Source organism: Hyla sarda, chromosome 1 (assembly GCF_029499605.1).
Source record: "Hyla sarda isolate aHylSar1 chromosome 1, aHylSar1.hap1, whole genome shotgun sequence".
Taxonomy (NCBI): Eukaryota; Metazoa; Chordata; class Amphibia; order Anura; family Hylidae; genus Hyla; species Hyla sarda.
The window spans coordinates 427,989,372-428,015,353 of record NC_079189.1 but is presented as its reverse complement, the minus strand read 5'-3'; the positions used below and the strand labels follow the sequence as shown (position 1 = coordinate 428,015,353).

At 42.8% G+C, this 25,982-nt stretch overlaps 1 protein-coding gene across 1 annotated transcript in view; it reads right to left on the bottom strand.

Annotated features, from left to right (window-relative positions):
• Positions 1-24,029, bottom strand: part of LOC130309111 (solute carrier family 2, facilitated glucose transporter member 11-like) — an 87,913-nt gene extending 63,884 nt beyond the window's left edge. The window contains exons 1-2 of the mRNA XM_056552285.1: positions 23,910-24,029; positions 23,612-23,758 (exon numbers count right to left, since the gene is read on the bottom strand). Of these exons, the coding sequence (XP_056408260.1) occupies positions 23,612-23,668 (57 nt within the window). The 5' untranslated portion in view covers positions 23,669-23,758; positions 23,910-24,029. The remainder of the gene's footprint in view (positions 1-23,611; positions 23,759-23,909) is intronic.
• Between the last annotated feature and the right edge of the window lie 1,953 nt (positions 24,030-25,982).

Here is a 25,982-nt window from a genome sequence, read left to right as displayed (position 1 = left end):
AGCAGTGGGCCCAACATATAGACAGCAGGAATGCCTGAGGCAGTCTTTAGCCCACAGGACAGCCTTTGGGTGCTGGGGACACCACACAAGCAGGAAACAATAACATCCCACTATTACTGTGCTTTATGCTACATCAATGATACTGCTGCTGGTGACGGGTTACCATGTGGCCATTGCCTTAAAGCTGCCATTTAAACATAATGGGGAAGATTTATCAATATGTGTCTGTGTTTAGTCACTTCAGAGCCTTTTCTCTTTAATGTGTTTTTGGCTTATGTGCGCCAAATTTATCAATAAGGCACACAGACTTTGATAAATTTTGCACAAATGAAAAATCCCATCAGAACTTGCTGTAGGATGTCATATTTCTAAGGCAAGGCAGATGTGGTATGAAATTGTGTTTTTTTTTAACGTTTGCGCTTTATTTTTGCGCCTTTTTAAAAAGACGCAGTTAATGAATCTTGTCTACTGTAAAGTAAAAAAATAAAGCACTGCATTTCACAGTCACTTTTGCCAAAGTTATCTATTTTAAAATTGAGCAAAATATTTGCGCAAAAACTAACTGGGCAACATTTCAGCCAATAAAATGTAAGGAAGGCAATGATAAATCTCCCCCAATATGGGACAAAGATGCTGAGGGAGATACACAATTGCACACTTCATGCTTTAAGATAAGCCAATTTAATAGTGGTCTGTAGAGATGGGTGCATTTTTGAAAAATTTGATTCGGCGATTTGCAGAATTTTCCGAAAAAATTTGGTTCGATCCAAATATATTCACAGTGAATCACTATTAAAAACGGCTATTTCTGGGCTACAAGGAGCCTCAATAGGGGTGTTGAACACTTTGTCTTGTCGTAGCACAATGACAGAGTCTGGATGTGGCAGCAGGGTCAGGAAACCATATGGCGTCACAATTGATGAGATTAAAGACATTTTTGAGATGTCAATAGAAGAGTTTAAAGAGAATAACGAGTTTAATGTGCCATCAGCAGCATGAGATCATATGGCAGCACAATGACACAGTTTGGAGGTGGTGTCAGCCTATGTAGGCAACAAAGGGGCACAATGACAGAGTAGTGTATCAGTTTGTCCTCCCTCTCAGTGGTGCAGGCCTGACCCGGGAGGGCTACTGGGTAGATCCTGCCAGTATCATATGCTTGTCTAATATATTAAGCCATGCACATGTAAGTAAACATGGCTGATGGCTGGTACTGTGAACTGCGTATGAAACTGCGAAGGTTTCATTTAATCAGTTATGGTTTATTTTTATCGCTCCAACCTGTTTCCTTGGATTCTTGTGGTAATTCGAGAGCTAATATATGACAACAAACATAAGAAGGGTGTGCTTTTTGGTGCACCAGTGGCTGAAGTGCATGCAAAGTTTCCTGACCATTTTAAGGATCTCTTGCAGATGGATGAAAGACTTAACACGGTATTCCAGGCCAAAACTTTTTTTATATATCAACTGGCTCTGGAAAGTTAAACAGATGTGTAAATTACTTCTATTAAAAAATCTTAATCCTTCCAATAGTTATTAACTTCTGAAGTTGAGTTGTTGTTTTCTGTCTAACTGCTCTCTGATGACTCACATCCCGGGAGCTGTGCAGTTCCTATGGGGATATTCTCCCATCATGCACAGCTCCCGGGACGTGACATCATCATTGAGCAGTTAGACAGAAAACTTCAGAAGCTAATAACTATTGGAAGGATTAAGATTTTTTAATAGAAGTAATTTACAAATCTGTTTAACTTTCCGGAGCCAGCTGATATTTATAAAAAAGGTTTTGCCTGGAATACCCCTTTAAGGAACTGCTTGACAACCAGATTGAACACGTGCCATGTTATGGTTTTTTTTATCACTCCAACCCGTTTCCTTGGAGCCTGGATGTGGCATTAGCCTGACGAGACCACTGGGCCTCACAATTGAAGAGATTAAAGAGATTTTTTAAATGTCAATTGAAGATTTTGAAGAGATTAACAAATTTAATGTGCCAGCAGCATGAGGAGAACACATAGCGGCACAATGTGATCACAGCCTGGAGGTAGTGGCAGCCTATGTATTCCGCAGAGCGGCACAATGACAGCCTGTAGGTGGCAGTAGCATGATAAGACCACAGGGTGGCACAATGACAGAGCCTGGAGGTGGCAGCAGCATGAGGAGACCATATGGTGGCACAAGGACAGAGCCTGGAGGTGGCAGCAGCAGCATGAGGAGATCATTTGACGGCAAAATGACAGAGCCTGGAGGTGGCAGCAGCAGCATCAGGAGTCCTGAAAGTGACCTGGTGACAGAGTGGGGCGGTGGGTGGCAATACCATTACCCGCTGATGAAGGTGGGTGAAAGAAGGAGCACTTGGCATCAGATGTGTGGCATCAGGCAGTTGGTAGGATCAGAATAGTAGCTGAGTCAGATAGGCAGAAGAAACCGGTCTCTTTTGTCAAAGTGTTGGTTTGGCACCATGGATAATCTAGTCTGATGCATCAGGCATTGGTGGGTGGAAATCCTTACTGACCCAAGCCTGATTCATCTTGACAAAGGTCAGTCTCTCCACATTTTTGGTGGACAGGCAAGTTCTCCTTGGAGTTACTATGGCCCTGCCGCACTAAGCACTCGCTCTGATGCCACATTACTGGCCGGGCAGAACAGCTTTTCCAGGGCAAACTCTGCTAGTTGCGGCCACTAATTAAGTTTGTCTGCCCAGAAGTCTAGCGGATTTTCAGTGTGCCAACCTGCTCGTTCAGGTCCTGCTCAAGGTCTACCTGCTTCTGCTGATGAGTTGCTTCACTATGCAGGTGAAGTAAGCTATTCATCAGCGACTGTAGACTCAGGCTGCTGCTGATGGAGCTGGTACTGCTCCTGCCACCCCACCCCTCCCCAGCAGCCATGGCAGTGGAACGTGAGCGCAGTCAGACCTGCGAGAGGATGGACGATGGCGCAGATAGGAATCAGCCAACTGACTAAGTAGGATTTCTCTGTAGTAGGTCAGTTTTTCCTCCCTCTCAGTGGGTGTAAAAAAGGCCCCCATTTTGGGCTGGTAGCGAGGGTTCAACAAGGTGGAGAGCCAGAAGTCATCCCGCTGCCGAATGGTGACAATTCGGGGGTCCCTACTAAAGCAAGTGAGCATGCATCGTGCCATTTGTGCAAGTGACTCGAAGGGATTCCCTGCCTCCATCTCCACTGCATACTGCCACAGTGTGTCTGGATCCTCTATCGCATCTTCCTCAACACCCTGTAACTCCTCTTGCTGCTCCTGCTCCTCCCAACCATTTTGCTACACATTGCCTGTGCTCCACTGTCCCCCTCCCCCTCCTCTTTCAGTTCAGCCCCCACAGGGCTCATGTGGCCGTGAGATGCAGGCGCCATGTCTCCAGTGCCCTGACCAGCATTTGTTTCCAACATCTGTTTTAGGAAATAAAGCAGTGGAATGACATTGATCATCCTGTAATCTTGGCGACTGACAAATAATGTGGCTTCCTCAAAGGGCCTGAGCAAATCGCAGGTGTCACATATAAGCTGCCACTGGTTGACATCAAAATTACACAGGGGAGTACCCCGATCCGTTTGGATCATCAAGTAATTGTTGTTGGCCTATTTCTGTTCATATTGTCGATCCAACATATGGAGGGTGGAATTCCAACAGGTGGAAACGTCGAATTTCAGACTATGTTGAAGGATGCCTTTCTGACACTGGAGCTCAAGGAAGAGGTGCTTTGTGGTATACAAGTGGCTGAAGTGCATGCAAAGTTTCCTGGCCATTGTTAGGATGTCTTACAGATGGGTGGAACACTTTAGAAACCACTTGACAACCAGATTGAACACGTGTGCCATGCAGACAATGATCTGATTTCTCGATGAATCACTTTGAGCAGTTCTGTCCCTGTGTGACTCTGTTCGCTAAGGCAAACCAAATGAAGAATAGCGTAACACCGCTGTGCCCTGCACACATGGTATGCTATAGGGGCACTGTGACTTGTACGTGCAGTGGAGGCTGAGGACATGTTGGAGGATGAGGAGGCAGAGTCGTACATTGTTGCAGGACCAACGGCATGAGAACATGGAGGCGGAAGCAGCGTGACCTGGCCAAGTTGCTGGTGTGTCTGTGCAGGAACCACATTTACCCAGTGGGTTGTAAAGGACATGTATTGTCCCTAACCATAGATACAGCTCCACACATCGGCGCTGCCTTGCACTTTGGTACACACCGACAGGCTCAAGTACTGGCCCACCTTCTGTTCTACATATTTGTGCAGGGCTTTTACTGCCTTTTTTGAAAATAAATTATGGCTTGGGACTCACCACCTTGGCTAGGCACAAACTATCAGTTCTCTGAAAGGTGCAGAGTTCACCACTTGAAAAAGGGAGGGACTGCAGCACCAGCAACTTGGACCGGAGCACATTCAGCTTCTGCACCGTTGGATGAGTGGGCACACACTGTTGTCTCTTGGAAATCGCTTCGGTGATGGATTGCTGCCAGAGTGACTGACGAGAAGTAGGAGGAGCATCTGGACCGACAGAACATGGGTATGACACACAGTTGTCTGAGGTGGTGAAGCGTTGGCTGCCTGAAACAGGGAGCGGTGTGCCACTGGGTGATGCAGCAGTTGCTGCAGCAGGCTGGACCACCACATCGGAGCCACATTTAACCTTTCTGCCGACATATCTTACATGTGGCCAAGTTAACCTCCTCCGGATGCTTGACAAAAAACTGACACACTGCTGAGTAGCTGATTTTCTCCCCAACAGTTTGCACTGCTACTGCTGCGGACTCTGGAAACCCCTGCTCCACTACGTCCCGGGCAGGTAGGCTGCCGCGAAGCAGGTGGTCTACCCAGGACACGTTTGGTTCCAGACTTCCCACTGCTGCCACCCTGCTGACTCCCAACCATGCTACCACCTTTCTGGCTCAGATGCTGCCTCACGGGCAACCTGACACCCTCTTCTCCTGATGATGATGAAGCCCCTTCTGCACCCGGCTTCCAAGGGTGATCGGCTTCATCATCATCGAGTTGTGCCTGCACGTCACTGATGTCCTCCTCAGGTTCTTCAACAGTGTCTGCTTCAGGAACCTGAAAGCTCCCAACTCCACCTCCCAGGCCACTCCCCTCATCACTACTTGCCCGCCTAGTGGAGGAAACTGCATATATCTCCTTCACATCTTGGCAGTAGCTGCTGACTCTCCTCTAGTGAATTGTCCTCGCTGTATAGTGGAGCTGAGCCCACAGCATACAATACTTCTCTGCGTGAGGGAATAGCATAGGACAGAGGCAGTTGGAGGACAGGGACTGCTCCCGGGCCATGCCAACTGAGGGTTGAGTCTGAGGAAATCACTGACTATTGACTGGGGGTGTTGGATGTCACTTGGGAAGAAGTGGATGACAGCGTTAACCAATCAATGACGGCTGCTGGGTTGCTGGTCGAGACACGATCGCTAGCTGACACTGGGAGCTCAGACCTCTCACTGCGACTCCTGCTTCCGCGCACCCCTACTCTGCTGCGACCTCTGCCTGCGCCTGATAAATTTATGCCTCTGCCACTCCTCTGTGCACGGCCTATCACTTCTCTGCCTGACATACTTTTAGAACAGTGGTGTGCGTATATATTTTACTTTTAATAGAGCTAGACACCCCTCTACGGATTCAACAGAAACTTGTGGAACACTCAATATGTGTATATATCCCTGCTTTTACACTAACAGGCCACTATACGATTGAAACAGAAAACATGTACAACAGCAGAGTGCATCTATATTTAACTTTTTATAGATAAATACGCCCCTATACAGCTGCAACAGAAACTTGCGGAACACTCAATGTGTATATATCCCTGCTTTTACACTACAAGGCCACTATACGATTTAAACTGTAAACACGTACAACAGCAGAGTGCGTATATATTTCCCCTTTTTTAGAGTAATACACCCCAGTAGGGTTGCACCAGAAATAAGCTTAACAATCTAGTGCGTAAGTCTTTTAGTGCTTTTACACTTACTGCCCACTATTAGCTTTAACCCCTTAAGGACGCAGGACGTACTCAAACGACCCCTTTTCCGAGTCCTTAAGGACTCAGGACGTTTGAGTACGTACTGTCAAATCCCGGCCCCCCGCCGCTAGCCAGAGGGGAGCCGGTGCCGGTTTCCTGCTGAAATCGTTCAGCAAGCATCGGGGCATATCGCCCAGGGGGGTCATGATGACCCCCCATGTCGGCGATGGCCGCAGATCGCTGGACAATTCAGTCCAGCGATCTGCGGCAGATTCCGGGTCAATCGGGTCTCCAGTGACCCAGTGACCCGGAATTACTGGCTGATCAGGGCCGTCTCTGACGGCCCCGAACAGCCATAGCCAGCAGGGGTGAGGTGGCACTGGTGCCACCTCACGATCACCCTGATTCGTCAGGTGCCTGCTGCGGGTGTCACTCGCGCAACCCGCTCCGCCCCTCTTCCGGAGCACGTGAGCGGGTGCGGGACGTGGACCCGATCCCCGGCGTCAATGTTGGGATCGGGGCCCCAGGAGCGACAGCGGCGGCGGCGGGACTGACCTGTGCCCGAAGCAGCAGCAGGAGGTGAGTGACAGCCTCCTGCTGTTGCTTAGCAACAGCTCCCAGCATGCAAAAAGGGCATGCTGGGAGCTGTAGTTATGCAACAGCAAGAGGCAGATCACCACAGCTCCCAGCATTCCCTTATGGGCATGCTGGGACTTATAGTTTTGCAACAGCTGGAGGCACATTTTTTCTATAGAAAAGTGTACCTTCAGCTGTTGTATAACTACAACTCCCAGCTTGCACAATCAGCTAAAGTGCATGCTGGGAGTTGTAGTGGTGCATCTGCTGGTTGCATAACTACAACTCCCAGCATGCCCGTTGGCTGTCGGTGACTGCTGAGAGTTGTAGTTTTGCAACAGCTGAAGGCACACTGGTTGTGTAACAAGTAGCAAACCAGTGTGTCTCCAGCTGTTGCATAACTACAATCCCCAGCCAAAGTAGTATGCCTCCAGCTGTTGAATCAACAACAAACAACAAGACCCAGCATGCTCTTCCGCTGTCCGTACATACTGGGGGTTGTAGCTTTTGCAACAGCTGAAGGCACACTGGTTGCAAAACACTGAGTTTGTTACTAAACTCGGTGTTTCACAACCAGTGTGCCTCCAGCTGTTGCAAAACTACAACTCCCAGCATGCACTGATAGACCGTACATGCTGGGAGTTGTAGTTTTGCAACAGCTGGATGTTTCTCCCCCCCAATGTGAATGTACATGGGCGGAGGTTTACAGTAAGTATCCGGCTGCAAGTTTGAGCTGCGGCAAATTTTCTGCCGCAGCTCAAACTGCCAGCGAGAAACTACTGTGAACCCCCGACCATGTGACTGTACCCTAAAAACACTACACTACCCTAACACACAATAAAATAAAAAGTAAAAAACACTACATATACACATGCCCCTACACAGCCCCCCTCCCCAATAAAAATGAAAAACAACTGGTACGCCACGGTTTCCAAAACGGAGCCTCCAGCTGTTGCAAAACAACAACTCCCAGTATTAACAGACAGCCACTGACTGTTCAGGCATGCTGGGAGTTATGCAACAGCGGGAGGCACCCTGTTTGGGAATCACTGGCGTAGAATACCCCTATGTCCACCCCTATGCAAATCCCTAATTTAGGCCTCAAATGCGCATGGCGCTCTCACTTTGGAGCCCTGTTGTATTTCAAGGCAACAGTTTAGGGTCACATATGGGGTATCGCCGTACTCGGGAGAAATTTTTTACAAATTTTGGGGGGTATTTTTTGCTTTTACCATTTTTAGAAATGTAAAATTTTTGGGAAAAGAAGCATTTTAGGTAAAAAAAAAATATTTTTTTTTACATATGCAAAAGTCGTGAAACACCTGTGGGGTATTAAGGTTCACTTAACCCCTTGTTACGTTCCCCAAGGGGTCTAGTTTCCAAAATAGTATGCCATGTGTTTTTTTTTGCTGTCGAGGCACCATAGGGGCTTCCTAAATGCGGCATGCCCCCAGAGCAAAATTTGCTTTCAAAAAGCCAAATGTGACTCCTTCTCTTCTGAGACCTGTAGTGCACCAGCAGAGCACTTTTCACCCCCATAGGAGTGTTTTCTGCATCGGGAGAAATTGGGCTTCAAATTTTGGGGGGTATTTTCTGCTATTACCCTTTTTAAAAATGTAAAACTTTTGGGAAACCAAGCATTTTAGGAAAATTTTTTTTTTTTTTTTTACATATGCAAAAGTCGTGAATCACCTGTGGGGTATTAAGGTTCACTTTACCCCTTCTTATGTTCCCCGAGGGGTCTAGTTTCCAAAATGGTATGCCATGTGTTTTTTTTTTGCTGTTCTGGCACCATAGGGGCTTCCTAAAGGTGACATGCCCCCCAAAAACCATTTGTCGCTCCTTCCCTTCTGAGCCCTCTACTGCGCCCGCCGAACAATTAAAAAATTGGGTCTACAAGAACATGCGAGTGTAAAAAATGAAGATTGTGAATTCTCTCCTTCACTTTGCTGCTATTCCTGTGAAACACCTAAAGGGTTAAAACACTGACTGAATGTCATTTTGAATACTTTGGGGGGTGCACTTTTTATAATGGGGTAATTTGTGGGGTATTTCTAATATGAAGACCCTTCAAATCCACTTCAAACGTGAACTGGTCCCTGAAAAAAAGCGAGTTTCAAAATTTTGTGAAAAATTGGAAAATTGCTGCTGAACTTTGAAGCCCTCTGGTGTCCTCCAAAAGTAAAAACACGTCAATTTTATGATGCAAACATAAAGTACACATATTGGAAATGTGAATTAAAAAAAAAATTATTTGGAATATCCATTTTCCTTACAAGCAAAGAGCTTCAAAGTTAGAAAAATGCAAAAATTTCCAATTTTTCATCAAATTTTGGGATTTTTCACCAAGAAAGGATGCAAGTTACCACAAAATTTTACAACTATGTTAAAGTAGAATATGTCAGGAAAAAACAATCTCGGAATCAGAATGATAACTAAAAGCATTCCAGAGTTATTAATGTTTAAAGTGACAGTGGTCAGAATTGCAAAAAATGGCCGAGTCCTTAAGGGGTTAAAGGGATACTCTGCTAGAAAACCTTTATTTTTAAATCAACTGGTGCAAAAAGTTAAACAGATTTGTAAATTACTTCTATTTAAAAATCTTAATCCTTCCATTACTTATCAGCTGCTGTATACTACAGAGGAAGTTATTTTGTTTATGAATTTCCTTTCTGTCTGGCCACAGTGCTCTCTGCTGACACCTATGTCCATGTCCTTTCTGTCCACCTCTGTCCACCTCTGTCCATGACACCACTGTCCAGAGCAGGAGAGGTTTGCTATGCAGTTTTGCATGTAGTCTGGACAGTTCCTGACATGGACAGAGGTGTCAGCAGAGAGCACTGTGGTCAGACAGAAAGGAAATTCTAAAAGAAAATAATTCCTGTGGAGCATACAGCAGCTGATAAATACTGGAAGGATTAATATTTTAAAATAGAAGTACTTTACAAATCTGTTTAACTTTCTGACACCAATTGATTTTAAAAAAATGTTTTCCAGTGGAGTACCCCTTTAACCAGAAAAAACTTAGAACTGCGGAGTGTGTATATATCAGGGCTGTGGAGTCGGTAGATAAATGTTCCGACTCCACAGTTTTTTGTATTTCCGACTCCCCAACTTTCCGACTCCGACTCCTCTGTATTAATATGCGCCCCCTTTATGCAATAGGGGATAAGATGTCTAGGGGCGGAGTACCCCTTTAAGCTAACAATCAGAGTTTACAAGTTTTTATAGCCTTAGCTGTATGGCAGCAGTTTTTCCAATGGTTTACAGCTTCAGTCTTGAACTATTGACCCTCCATTCCCTTCACTTATACAAGTGTCTCTAGTCCTGCAAAAAACATATTAACTTAATACCTTATCAGTGAGAGGCTAGGTTACCCATGGGTTCCCTGTAACAGCAGGACACAACACTATGGAAAGTATAAGTATTGCCACTCATTGTGCGTTGTGTGCCATATAGTGAAGTACATGAAAAACATACTTCTTGACGGTCACTTAACGTGTTTGTTTTTGCGGTTACGTGAGGCCCTGCATGCATTGGTCTTTATTCTTACAATAGAGAAGTCATTAATTATAACTTTTTGTGAATTGGGACATTTAAATTTGCTTTTTTTTTTTCTTATTCCAATCTAAATTTAGTAGGAGTCAGAGTCGGAGCATTGTTTGCTGACCCCGACTCCAGGTACCCAAAATTTAGTCCGACTCCGACTTCTTGACTCAGACTACACAGCCCTGGTATATATTTCACTTTTTTTTTTAAAGTAGTACGGTTGCACCAGAAATAAGCATAGCAATATAGTGCGTAAGTCTTTTAGTGCCTCCTATTAGCTTTAACCAGAAAAAAACGTAGAACTGCGCAGTGCGTATATTTTTCTACCTAATATGGGGAAACTATGCTACCTTATATGGGGAAACTGCGCTACCTAATGTGGGGAATCTATGCTGCCTACTCAATGTGGGGAAACTATGTTGTCTACCTAATATAGGGAAACTATGCTGCCTACCTAATGTGGGGGAACTATGCTGCCTACATTGACCCACATGGTGAGGAGGTGGGGTAGAGGTGTTGGCCACACCACGACCCCACCGCCATCTTATGTCCCTCTATAGATGTAGGAAAACTACAACTTTCAGCATGCCCAGACTGACCTTGCTAGGAGTTATAGTTTTGGTTTAGCCAAACAACAACACGGCAAACATTTAAGCGCCGTATGTAGGTCCCAGGGGTACCAATATATAACCAAAAAACAAAGAGACCCACAATACTAATAATATTTCTAAAAAGTATGACAATCTTTATTAGACAAAATAAGACAAACAATTAAAATGATTAAAAAAGCAAAGGATAACCTTAAGCAGGAGACAACAAGTGCCAGTGAATCTGGTATGGGTAATGTAGGTATTCAATAGAGAACATATACAATAAAGGAACTGACAAAACTGCAAACTCCTAGTATAGTACAATGTAGATATAACATCTAACATACATAAATATGAGATAGGGAGCAGCAATACAGTATTATAGACAGAAATGAAAACCAAATGTTGGACACTAAAAATACCTAAAGAAACTACCAGTCATATACCCACAAGCCAGGAACACCAAGCACCAACACCCCAACGCACGTTTCGCGTATGGGCTTCGTATTAAGCTGAAGTTAAAGAGAGGATGGCTTCTACAAATGGATAATGATCCTAAACACACCTCGAAATCCACTGGGGATTGCATCAAGAGGCTTGAACTAAAGGTTTTGCCATGGCCTTCACAATCTCCTGACCTCAACATAATTGAAAATCTATGGATAGACCTTAAAAGAGCAGTGCGTGCCAGACAGCCCAGAAATCTCAAAGAACTGGAAGACTTTTGTAAGGAAGAATGGGCAAAGATACCTCAAGCAAGAAGTTAAAGACTCTTGGCTGGCTACAAAAAGTGTTTACAAGCTGTGATACTTACCAAAGGGGGCAGTACAAGATATTAACTCTGCAGGGTAGCCAAACTTTTGCAGACATCATTTTTTTGTTTTCTGTTATTTTGAAAGTGTAAATGATGGAAATAAAATCTAACTTTTTGTACTCAAGTAGAAAACAGACATGGTGTACATCTACAATCTTGCACAATGATCCAATTGCTTCTCAGCATCATTTCAATAACTAACAGGTTGTTAGTATATACATTTTGATCAAAAAGTACAAAGCCCACTCGCCACGTCAAGGCCACCTATTTAGAGTGGGTCCCTAACGTCCCTAACATAAAATGACGTAGCACTGGGCGGCGACCACCACCGCTGCGACATCAGTGCCCACAGGGGGAACGACCCACTGGCAGAGCAGCCCCAACGTCACTCAAACCAGTCCATGGGTCACACCTCCCCAAAGACACGGCGCCACAGCAGCAACGGATGCCGCATAGCACCACACCAGTGTGAACAGGATGTTATAGCACACTTACCATGCTCTCCCAGTCAAACTGGGAGGCTGCCAGGAAAGAAAAGGCCCATGTGTAGCTAACTACTACTTATATAGGGTTGGGCTGAGGGGGTGGGGAAGAGTGCAGACAACATGTTAAAAAAAATTAAAAAAAAGGGGATAGAAAACACAATGTGTACTCAAGTAGAAAACAGACATGGTGCACATCTACAATCTTGCACAATGATCCAATTGCTTCTCAGCATAATTTCAATAACTAACAGGTTGTTAGTATATATGTTTTGATCAAAAAGTACAAAGCCCACCCGCCACGTCAAGGCCACCTATTTAGAGTGGGTCCCTAACGTCCCTAGCATAAAATGGCGTATCACTGGGCGGCGACCACCACCGCCGCGGCACCAGTGCCCACAGGGGGAACGATCCACTGGCAGAGCGGCCCCAACGCCACTCAAACCAGTCCATGGGTCGCACCTCCCCGCAGACACGGCGCCACAGCAGCAACGGACGCCGCACAGCACCACACCAGTGTGAACAGGATGTTATAGCACACTTACCATGCTCTCCCAGCCAAACTGGGAGGCTGCCAGGAAAGAAAAGGCCCATGTGTAGCTAACTACTACTTATATAGGGTTGGGCTGAGGGGGTGGGGAAGAGTGCAGACAACATGTTCAAAAAAAAAAAAAGAGGGGATAGAAAACACAATGTGTACTCAAGTAGAAAACAGACATGGTAGTAGGTCAGTGTTCCTCCTCTGTGACTTTTTAACTTGTTGCACCAAAATATGTGACTTTTTACAACCAGGTTTGGGCTGGTCTGCAACAAATTGTGCAAAAAGTGGCACATGATAAATTCATGACCACTGCAAAACGTTATCCAGATGTCCCTCAGGTGCTCAATGAGGGCACATAGTTTTTCTGAGCCCCAAATTCTTACATTGCGGTGATTGACCTTCCCAAGGTAAAAGGTCAACTCACTAAACACAATCCTGTCATTGAATTTATTTCTTCCAATCATCCCTGGAAGGACATATGACTGTTAAATCAGACTACCATGTGTTGCCTTTTAACTCGGAGACACATAGGTTTGGCAAGCAGCTATAATAGTAAAAGATTTTTAACCAAGACAGTTCAGCTGCAATGAAGCAATGAAAATTAGTTTGCAAGAATAGGCATAGCCTCTAAATGTCCAATGTCATTTCATAAAACTTCCCTCCAGGGTATGTGTCCCTTTTTTTTTCTTACCAAAAATAAATCCTTACCTCCAGAAAAGCAGCTCTAAAATATTTACCACTAGGGGTTTCCCTTTCCTGCAGGAGTGCGGGAGAGAGCATTGGTTGTGTACCGGTGTGGTATCCCAGTACCTAAGTGCCTCCTGTAAGGTAAACATTGCTTCAGGTGCCTGCAAACGGCCCTGCTTCTCAGGTGATGCTTTAATATTTGTTATGATCTTTGCCTGTTAATTTATATTGTTTTGCACTGGAGGCATGATGCAGATTACACATGTGACCCTGGTTGCCCAATGGGAGGCCCCCTAGCTAGGCCATATATAGTGTAGGGGGGAGGAGTTATTCAGTCTAGCCTGTCAGTGCTTACTTTAAGTGAGTGTTGTTGCTGTGTGCAGAGCTCAGTGTGAACTGCAGTGTGGAAAAGAGACAGCAGGAGTGTGAGGTGATTCAAGGGAAGCTTAAAGCAAACCTTCAAGCAAGTGACCGTGCTGTTCTACAAGTGTTCCCTGCCCAGGAGTATTCAGAAATTCCTAATTGTGAGCATAATACCTGGTGAGTCGACTGGCCACACAGTTATAGTTCATACCATGGCAGTGTAGCGTTAATTGGACACTAACAGAACGCTATTCAGCATGGGAGGCCTCAGAATTAAGTCTAAAGTCCCAAGTAATATACTACAAGTCACAGCAAGTCTACAGGGCTCCCCAGGGTTACTCTGCATCTCCTCTACTCTAATCTGCACTGTGAGGATTGTAACATTTACTTCTGTCTCAGTAAAGACAGTTTTCTGTAGCCTGGCATTGGTGTATTTCTTATCCCACGCCTGGCCCAGGAGAAGCTGTCCTATCATTGGACTGTGTAGGTTAACAGTGCCCTGGCATCACAAAGTGATACATCTAACCACCTCGAACCACAATCTTGCACCACACACAGAAGCACTAGTGTGCCATCACACCTGCACACAGAGCTAGTCTGCCTGCTGAAGATGATCCACACTGTACTGAAAAGAAAATCAAGTCTTCCCTCTGATCTCTAACCATCCAAATAGCTCTAGACAGTTGTCCCTTATACTAGTGTACCTACTCCCTCTCTTTACCTTTTCAGCAGAACCATTAGCAGTTCAGTGCTTAGTGTAACCCTTTCCTTGCTGTGCTACTGCTTTTTCTTTTATTTCTACTCACATACCACTTTGCAAAGTCAGTAAATCAGTACCCTCTTCTCCCCTTCTCATTTACTGTGTAAATCTTTGGCCCTGCTCAGTTCAGTCTGTGTTAGGTGCACTTTTTTATTTTTTGCACTTTCACCAGCACTATGTTATAACATAGCAATGATATAGCAGCACTATGGGGGAGATTTAACAAAACCTGTGCAAAAGGAAAAGTTGCCCAGTTGCCCATAGCAACCAATCAGCTCGCTTGTTTCATTTTGCAGAGGCCTTGTTAAAAATGAAAGAAGCGATCTGATTGGTTGCTATGGGCAACTGGGCAATTTTTCCTCTGCACAGGTTTTGATAAATCTCCCCATATGTGCTTTTGAGGGGAGAGGAGTATGTGCTTTTTTTTGTAACTGACCAGATAAAGGAAATAAAGAACTGTGTGTGTACTACAGGCAAAGATCCCAGCTCTTGCCCTACCCACTGACATTGAGAGATTGATTAGTGGGGTTCATAAGGGGACTCTAAGGGTCTCACACAATAACAGCAATGATATCGCTAAAATCACCTTGTCATTATTTTGAAGGGTTAATATCACAAAATATGCAGATGCCTCATTTCAGTGTATTTAGTTTTGTGCAAAATTGTTATTAAATGTATTCACTATTCTGTAATTTAGCTCCTCAGATGTCAATGTGTGATAGCTCTGGACCCCTGGTATATGTATTCTACTATGTAATATCACTACACTTTACAATACATGCTGAAATCACAATTTAACACTAATAAAAATAATGTTTTGAGAGTTTGGTTCCAGTGAGAGCACCAATGTGCTTTAGAACAATTGGCGGTTTAGAACAATTTTATGCTACAAAGTCAGCATTAATGTAGCATGGATTCTGAGTATCACATGCAGGTTGCATGATTCTTTCAACTCATTCTGCTCTAAGCAATTTTCTGGATAATATGGACTTTTTTTTCTCAAGAGGAACATTGAATTGTTGTACAAAATCTTTACTTTAATTTATTCTGGCAATTATTAAATCTGTTCAAATCAATGATTATTTCTATGCCTTGTAGCTCTTTAATGAATGAATGATCATACTTTCAGTACAAGCTAAAGGTGGTTTTAAAATAAATTTAGTATTTTTTATCTTGGTACCAGTTTTGGTACCAGTTTTGTTTTGATGGGACTGTTTGATTGTTTTTTATAATTTTTTTTATGGTCTATGAAGTGTCCAAAAATGTGACATTTTTGACTTTTTGGCATTTTTTATAGTAGTTCGGACATTTACGCATACGGCAATACCACATATGTTTATGTTTATTATTGTTTACATTATTTTATTTAACAAATTTGAAAAGGGGAATGATTCAAACTTTCATTAGGGAAGGGGTTAATTCACTTTTATTAACTCTTTTTTTTTAATGCTTTTTACATTTTTTTTCTGTCCTCACAGGGGGCTATACCATGAAATCTTGCGTTTGCATACACTGTTCAATGCTATGCTTTGCCTCCGCATTGATCAGTGTTATAAGTGCTCTGCTGCTCCAGCCTGCAGAGCCTGACTGGAACCTCAGAGCACCGATCGGACAGCGACGAGGCAGGAAAGGGCCCTCCCGCCGTCCACTCAGCTGATCGGGAGCAAGCCGACACCATTAACCCCGCATTCAACTTTGCAACATTTAAAGGGTTAATGCCGGGCATTGGCCCGATCGGTGATGCCCGGCATTAACCATGGGTCTATCATGCTGATAGCAACCAGGATCCACCGGGTATGAAGCGCACAGCACATGAGCAAACCTCAAACCTTGGTAACACGTACACCCTTGATCCTTAAACACCAGGACTCAAGGGCGTACTTGTACGCCCTCAGTCTATAATGTGTTAAAGAGCTGGTATCTACTTACCAACCTGCTTGCTGGGGTAGAGGCCTTTTCTTCAGTAGCCCTGCCTCTAAAAATGCTGTCACTAGAGGAGGGGCTACAGAAGGGGACCTTCAGGAACGAGGCTGGTAAGTATGGGTCTGTTCTGTATGGGTATGGGACAAGCCTAACAAAGTTTTTTATCTTTTTTATTTTAAAAAAAGTATAAACAAAAAAACTAAACATAAACATTTGATATAGCTGCATGCAGAAATCTCTGAACTATTAAAATTTAACAGCATAGTCAAGAGACTGGGGACCAGGAATGAAAGAGGGACATGCAGGGGACCAGGAATGAAAGAGGGACATGATGTGGACCAGGAATGAAAGAGGAAGCTATCCTGTAGATTAGAAATAAGATAAGGAGCCAGAGAGATGGGGAGCCGTACTGTGGAATAGGAATAAGATAGGGAGCCGCCCTGGGGACTGGGATTGAGAGGGGGGAGCTATGCTAGGGGTCACAAATGCAAGGGGGAGGAATAAGATGGAGAACCATCTCATGGACCTGGAATGAGATGGAAACCCATACTGGGAGATAGGAATAAGATAGTGAAACAGACTAGGTACCAGGAATGAGATGGGTAGCCTTGTTGGGGGCAACAATATTGGGGACAAGAAATTAGATGGTGTACCATACTGAGACAACAGTATTTTGGCAAATGATAGGACACATAAGTTTTTTTGCTCTTTCAGCATTATTTGTGTTTATTTGCAAACTGTACATGTTTGATGACCAAAAAAGACAATTTAACCTGCATTCTGTATAGTTATTTTTTCTTTGAGAGAACCCCCTGCCCCCTCCTCCTTCATAAAAGATGGCTCGAAGAGGTTTAATTGTATTTAAAACACCAACATAGACTTAGATAGTGGGTGGATGACAGTACCATCGCCATCACATGTTGGCTGAATGTAAAAATGGGAATACAAAATTATTTTCTGTTATTGGATGGTAGATTAGTGAAAGTTTTAACTTCCGCATAAGTTTACAACAAAATGTCCATTAATCTAGACCAGCGGCTTATTAATAAGATCTTTGTATATTAAAGCAAGATGTTATCAAATCATCTGACTCCACAAAGGAACAAAAAATGCTCCCGAGTTTAAGGGCAATCAGTTTTACATTTGGCTAGTCACATGTGTGATACAGTATCTCACATAAGTAAGTACACCAGGATGTCACTATAGCATGAGAGTGAAGAACAATTAATATGGCTATTAGTGCCAGTTGTCAGCTGCTAAATGCAGCTGGCATCTGCCAGGTATAGAGCGGAGTTGGCTCCTGAACCCTCTCCATACATCCATAACACTACCATGACGAAACTGTATGTCATGGTGGGTTTAATGGTTTTGATTTTGTCCCCCTTTCCATTCTTTAGCTAAGTGAATGATTGACATACAGGGCCGACGTTACACCACCACTGCGCTGATATAGGTCTCCCATCCTCTGGAACCAGTCTTCTACCACATTCTGGGGCCTGACAGGTCACACTGCATTGAGCTTATCACTTGCCACAGTGATGTACTGCCACGGCCAGTGATACGCTGGGCGACAGCTGGATGTAATGGGCCCAGGCCTGTTACATCACACTGCCACATATGCAATATCATTACAGCATGTCCAATGAAGAATACTAGAGCAGTGTCAGCAGCGCTTACGTGACAGTGGATTTAGGGGTAAGGTTTGTTTTTTTGCTTTTTAACCCCAATCCCTGCCTATTGGGAATATTTAAAAATAATATATTTTTGTCTTGTTAAGGAATTATTAGTAGTCAAAAACTACACACTGTAACAGGAGCTTAGTTATTTATGACTCTTATTGTCATAAACCATTTGCTCCTGAATAAATTATTTCACTAGTGCTTTATATTTTATTTTGTAACCCTTTAAGTTATCTGTATCTGCTTCTAGAGTCTTTTTACATTTATACTGCAATAAATCGTTCATTTATCTTCCAAGTGGCATGGCAATGGGGTATTGATTTGTTTATTAGGATCATTAAGAACCACTCAGTGTTACAGTACGATCTGCCTCTGATGTGGTGAAGCCTGAGTTCATTAACAGTCTGTGACTGCTACATCTGAAGATCCTGCTGAGAATGTGGGACACCGTTAACCTGTCATGGAAAACCTGTTGGGGACAAGCAGAAAAGTGTGCTTAAAGGTGTAGTCCAGCGAAAAATAACTTATTACCTATCCACAGTTTAAGGAATAAGTGTTTGATCGCTAGGTCCGGCCGCTAGAACCCCCTTCTATCTCCAGCCCTGCGCCCAGACTCTCTGAGAGCAGTGCGTGCTACAGACGACACGTTCTCTATTCAATTCCATGGGAGTAGCAGGGATGGCCGAGTACAGCACTCAGGTCCCCCCATAGAGAACAGTCTGTGGCACATGCTCTTGGTACAAAGTCGGGGCACCGGGCAGAAGATTGCATGGTGTCCCATCAGTCAAACCCCCTGCAATCAAACACTTATCCCTTATCATATGGATAGGGGATAAGTTGCATTTTGCCAGACTACACCTTTATTCCTGGGAGAGGTTATAGTCAAGTCCCTTTTGGCAGGGCCAGATTTAGGCTAGGTTTCCACTTGTTTAGTTTTTTTGGCAAAAACGCCCATAAAAAAGCCCATTCTGCCGCATGGTGTTTTTTGTGGGGAAAAATGCTGCGGCCAGATGTTAGCTGCAAGTCAATAGGGAACTGCAAAATGCCATATTCACTTGGCGTTTTTCAGTTTGGCGATTTTTTTTATCCTTTTGGTGTACTTCTGCTATTGTGGGCTCCTTGGCAGTTTTTCAAAAACGACCTCTTGTTGAGACTTTGCCGTTTTTTCGGGAAAATCTTGTCGTTTTCCTCCCATAGAAGTCTATGGGAGTGAAAAAACGCCAAGAAAAACAGCATGTGCATTTTAACTTTGGAGTTTTTGCAGGAGGTTTTTATTCTTTTTTGGACTTTAGCGATCCAGAGTGATGGAGATACCTTTTGTATTAAAATGTAATACAAATAATAATTTTTAAACAGGGATCAATTTACTTGGGCGGGTAGGGCACAAAAAATTTAGCCGACAATAATACAAATGTAGTGTGTGTGTTTTTTAGGTTTCTTTTTTAAGGTAGTACTACTACTCCCAGCATGAAACAAACTGTTCCATGATGGGAGTAGTAGTTACCTGTACTAATTGACAGATCGCCCAGGGTCCGTTGCGATCCTCCTGTATAATGTATAGATGCGGCCGGCCGCTCTTCTATGGTCCCCTGCACTGCCATATATATACACCTATTCATATTTCCTGCAGAGAGCTGTGATTGGCCAGAAGGTTACAGCCAATCACAACTCTGTGGGAAATATGAATAGGTGTATGTATATATATATATATATATATATATATATATATATATATATATATATGTATATGGCAGTGCAGGGGACCATAGAAGCGGCCAGCTGCATCTACACATTATACAGGAGGATCACAGCGCTTGTCAGGAGTGACACTTGCTGCGATCTGGTCATATATCTACTGCCCAGCAAGAACTTAAAGTGAGCCTGCAATGTGTATACAGTATACACATTGCTGGCTCTCTTAGCCCCTTGCTGAGCTGTGCGCTATGTGCCAGCCCAGCAAGGAAAGAGTTAACTTACACTGCTGGACAATGTAGGTTAACCCTTTGGGCAGTATACACTATATACAGCTATCTATAGATAGCTGTATATAGTGTATACCAAAGACAAAGTCCGCTTACGTCCCTCCAGTCCTGGCTGGGTCCTTGTAGCTCAGCCCCTAGTGATGATGTCATTAGGGGGCAGAGCTTCAGATGGGAGCCAGGCTGGCAAGAGTGTGAGACTCTGTTCACATTGTACATTTTGTAAAATGTGAACAGACCCATCTGTCAGTATCTTCCCAGACAGGGAGACTCCAGCTGTTGCTAAACTACAACCCCCAGCATGCCTTCGGCTGTCTGGGCATGCTGGTAGTTGTAGTTTTGCAACAATTGGAGGCTCCCTGTTTGGGAAGACATTGCATTATGGGCAATCTCCCGAGCAGAGAGCGCCAAAAATGTACTAACCAATTTTTTGTTTAGTTTTTTTTTCTTCTCGTTTCAGATCCATGTATGCAGAGGATTACAGCGCATTCGGAGGACTACTGCAGATGAACTGGATTTTTTTTCTTTGAATAAAATAGTTAACAAGGGCTGTGGGGGAGTGTTTTTTTTAAATAAAATTATTTTTCCAATGTGTCGTGTTTTTTTTTTAAATTAAATTTTCAGGCTTAGTAGTGGAAGCTGTCTAATAGATGGAAACCATAACTAAGCCGGGGCTTAGTGCCCAAAAACAGCTAGCACTAACCCCCAATTATTACCCTGGTACCCACCGCCACAGGGGTGTCGGAAAGAGCCGGTACCAACAGGCCCAGAGCATCAAAAATGGTGCTCCTGGGCCTAGGCGGTAACAGGCTGGCGTTATTTATGCTGGAGAGGGCCAGTAACAATGGTGCTCGGCCCCCCTGGTAATTTCAGGCTATTGCTGCTTGGTTGGTATCTGGCTGAGAATAAAAATACGGGTAACCCTATGTGTTTTATTTTTTTTTATTTTAATTTATTTATAAAAAAAAATGCATGGGGTTCCCCATATTTTTATTCTTAGCCAGATACCAACCAAGCAGTAGCAGCCTGACGTTACCAGGGTGGGCGAGAACATTGTTACTGGCCCTCCCCAGCCTAGATAATGCCAGTCTGTTATCGGCTAGGCCCAGGAGTGCCATTTTTGATGCTTTGGGCCTGTTGGTACCGGCTTTTCCAGGCACCCCTATGGCGGTGGATACCAAGGTAATAATTGGAGGTTAGCGCTAGCTGTTTGTGGGGCTAACGCTAAGCCCCGGCTTAGTAATGGATTCCGTCTATTAGACAGCTCCCACTACTAAGCCTGAAAATTCAATTTAATAAAAAAACACGACACATTGGAAAAATTATTTTATAAAAAAAACACTCCCCCACAGCCCTCAATAACCATTTTATTAAAAAAAAAAAAAAACAGTTCATCTGCAGTAGTCCTCCGAATCTGTCGGAATGCTCTGCAAACACGGATCTGAAACAAGAAGAAAAAAGAAACATTTTTGGACATTTTTGTCGCTCTTTTTGTGCCCATAATGCAATGTCTTCCCAAACAGAGAGCCTACAATTGTTGCAAAACTACAACTCCCAGCATGCCCAGACAGCCTTTGGTTGTCTAGGCATGGTAGGAGGTGTAGTTTAGCAACAGCTGGAGTCTCCCTGTCTGGGAAGACACTGGCAGAAGGCTCTGTTCACATTACAAAACGTACAACAGAGCCTCACACCCTTACCAGCCTGGCTCCCGTCTGTAGCTCTGCCCCCTAATTATGTCATCACTAGGGGGAGGAGCTACATGGACCCAACAGGGAGCTAGAGAGGTAAGTGGATCTCGTCTTCTGTATACACTATATACAGCTATCTATAGATAGCTGTATATTCTGTATACCGCCCAAAGGGGCTATAGGAGCAGGTAGTCCTGTCAGTCTGGTGACAGGATTCCCAGCTCCTGTATAGTATACACGGGTACACTATGCCCCCCTGTATACTATACGGCCGGGGGAAGTAAGTAGTAATGCTATACATCACTCCTCATCTCCTTACATTCTGTGGACCGGGCTCTCAGCATCCGACCCACAGAGTGGTACCTGAAGGCAGTGAGAAAACTGACACAGGGTACATATTTTGCTGTTTCCAGACACCAGGAAAAATGTCAGAAAAAACACCAGAAAAACTGCCAAAACACAGGTAAAAACCGTGGCAGTTTTTCCGGTGTTTTCGCTGGCGTTTTTTAGGTGTAAAAAAAAAAGTGGAAACCTAGCCTAAAATAGAAATTGTGCAATATTATTCAGTCCTCTATGCTAGTTGGAATATATAAGAAATGGTATGAAATACAAATATGTTACTATTTATTTGTGCCCAGGTAAATATATTTGTTTTAAACTGATATGCACACTTCCCACTTTTCATAAGATAAACACACAAAAAACATTCATTCATAAAACTAACGTTCATATATTGCCTGGTTTCAATAAACACAGTGATGATGCTAAATTGTGATAAGCAAAAATTGCATGAGAGAAGCAAGGTAGAAATAATAAAAATAACATGTTTTCTCTTATTATTTACAAACCAAACAAACAAAACATCTACATGATCCTTTTGGAAACTAGAACCACTATGCTTGGCATAAAGTGTACATAATCTTAAAGGGGTTAACTTCAAATCAACAGGGAATAACTAACTCATTGGTAGAGTCTGACTCCTGAGCTTGGCAATGTTCGGAAGCCCCATACAAAATGAACGGCGCACTGGTCAGGCATGTGTGGTGTGCTTTTCTCATTCTGGGGGACATTTCTACTTTACAAAAAGACAAAATATATATTTTTGTGGTCTGTTTTAGAGTCCTGTAAAAAAATAAAAAATGCTATAGTCTGAAAACTGACCAAATGTAGTCACAAGTAGACTAGTAAGTCAGTAATAAATGTAAACTAACATGAATAGATGTGAACATAGCCTAACATGGCCTCACACTATTTTTACTGTACATTGTGTGACATAAAGCAAATACAGCAAAAATGCATAAACAAAAGCAGTAAATACATCATACCAACAAATTATAGTAGTACTTGTGATGCCAGAGATCACTGACTGACTGGATATTTGCTCTAAAGCTATTAGTAATTCTAGCTAGATTTTCTATAATATCGAGAGGAATTATTAGAAAGAGATGCAAATAATCCTCACCCATTTGATCTTGATCAGTGAGGCAGTGGAGTTGTGGAAAAGGAAGTGACACTACTGCAGTGAAAAAACAACAACAACAACACCACACACAATCCACATGGTAAACAGAAAGGCAAACACAACATTGTCACAATATTAACCTATTGCTGTATCACACCAGAGGTCAACATATAAGATTCTAAAACTTCTGTAAAGTCATGCATCGTTATATTTATAAAAAGTAAAATATGCAAAACATAAAACAATGAGTATCTCTACAGCCATGTGGAATATGTTAGCGCTATAGAGTAAAAATGTCATAATACATTGCACAGTAACGGGTACTGTTCAGCCAGCTAAAGCAATGAATAAATACACTAGTTCATGATTCTAAAGGATCCTCATACATTTTAAACACACAGTAGTCATATGAGGGATAGTCAGAGCTATATAGAACTTTGCTTGGTTTGAAGGACAGAATTAACACTAAGTGGTTTGTCGTGATTACACATCATCCATTCATCCACCATCTATACCGACAGACACTGGCCACTTACCCTGCTTCCACTCTGCTTGTGTAATAAGGGCTGATACTCCATTGCGGTCGCCAACATTGCAGTTCCTCTAGCTAATCGAAGCAATGTCTTTTTCCTTCTGTCTCTTTCTCTCCCTTTCACTCAGTGGAAACAATATCCAGCATTATACTATTGGGATAAACCATGCAAATTAAAAGGGATCATGCAGACATAATTTAATACAAGCAGCTTTCACAGCTCTGACCTACGCCTGTAAGTTTTTGGATCATTTGCGTCTATAGGATACATGGTTAATTAATTCCAAAAACATAAAACGTACCTTGAACATCCCAATCTTTTTCACTTTGGATATGGAAATTTACTCTGTATGGCAGATGTGGAATGTTCATGTGACTGACTGTGGAGAGTTTTTTATTTCTTATGTCTATTCTTAAACCCTGTCTGCTGTCTCAGATTCAAAGATCATGCGAAGAGAAGAGCGAGAGAGACAACTTTTTCATTATGCTCTTATGATTGCAATGACAGATGAGAGTTGTATAAGACAGTCAACCCCTTTGGCTATATATCAAAAAAACTCATAGAAGGAATGTTACATTCAGATGGCTACAAACAAAAAACATAGTTTGGTATAATAAATAGACAGAACTCTTATAATAAGTTATAGTAAAACTCTTTTGTAAAAACTTTTTATAATTTCTTTCACTGTTTCCTAGCAAACAGCACAGGCACAGGATGTCTTTTTTGTACTGTATATAATAAAGTTGCACCAGATCAGCAGCCATTGGTGAAAATAAAAGGATCTATAAAGAAAACTTCAAGAAAGATTTTTTCTTTAAAGGGAAACTGACAACAGGATATAATAGACATGTCTATAATATGTTATAAAATAATATAATTTGTCTTTTTATGTGGTTGATGCTGTTATAGGGACATTGCACTGTTTAAGCAGGCCCTTAGTCATTGGTATAAAAACTTTCAGGTTCTGTTCCTATGAGCTCTTGGTCTATTTTTATGAAAGCACTCTTGTTCTTTTTATAGAAGCATTTTACCACTGTCTCGGAAAACACTCTTGCTCTATTTATAGGTGCACTCTGAAGGGTTGTCCAGAGGGGGAAAAATATATATATATAGATATGTGTATATATATATATATATATATATATATATATATATATATATATGTATATATGTATATATATATATATATATATATATATATATATATATATCTGACTGAGGGTGGTATAAAAAGAAAAAAGAAGTGATACCAACTTTGATCCCCCTCAGTTGCAGTTCCTACTCATCAATTCCTCTTCCTGCAATTAGTGATATGTCATCAATGTATGAAATGCCCAGTCAGTAGGTAAGTTACTGTGGGAATGATGTGTCACCGGAACTAGGAAGAGTAACAAGCAGTAACAAGCATAGAATGGAAGACATTGGAACAACAGCTGCGGTGGATCGGGGTAAGTAAGTATCACTTATGTTTTTTACACCACCCCAGCCATATATAACATTTTTAATCACCAGACAACCCCTTTAAAAGTAGTTTGTTAACATTTTTATTCTTCTTAAACTTCTTAAACAGTCAGCACGTAACAGGTGCAGGCAGCATGTTCCCGACACAACATGATTTACTCAGAAACAGCCGGGCATTTCAGAAAAATCATAGTCAAAATATGTCGCCAGAACCCAGGTAACTAGTCATGGGTGAGGGCGGTCCTGGCATCTGCTCTTTTCCCTTCAAACATTGAGTGAAGTGTTTTTTTCTATCTTTGTAGAGAGAGAGAGACACATCATTCAGTGCTTGCAACCTGCCCCAATTACTAGTTAAAGGGGTATTCTGGTGGAAAACTTTTTTTAAATGAACTGGTGCCAGAAAGTTAAACAGATTTGTAAATTACTTCTATTAAAAAAATCTTAATCCTTTCAGTACTTTTTAGCAGCTGTTTGCTACAGAGGAAAATCTTTATTTTTTGAATTTCTTTTTTGTGTTGTCCACAGTGCTCTCTGCTGACACCTGATGCCCGTATCAGGAACTGTCCAGAGCAGGAGAAAATCCCCATAGCAAACCTATGCTACTCTGGACAGTTCCTGACATGGAAAGAGGTGTCAGCAGAGAGCACTGTGGACAACACAAAAAAGAAGTTCAAAAATTAAAGAATTTCCTCTGTAGCATAGAGCTGCTAAAAAGTACTAAAAGGTTGATTTTTAAATAGAAGTAATTTACAAACCTTTTAACCACATAGGGACCCAGGGCGTACAGGTACGCCTTCGGTCCCTGGTACTTAAGGACCCAGGGCATACCTGTACGCTCGTGGGAATTTCGGTCCCTGCCACGCACCAGGCGGGGACCGGGGTGACTGCTGATATCGATCAGCAGGCACCCCGC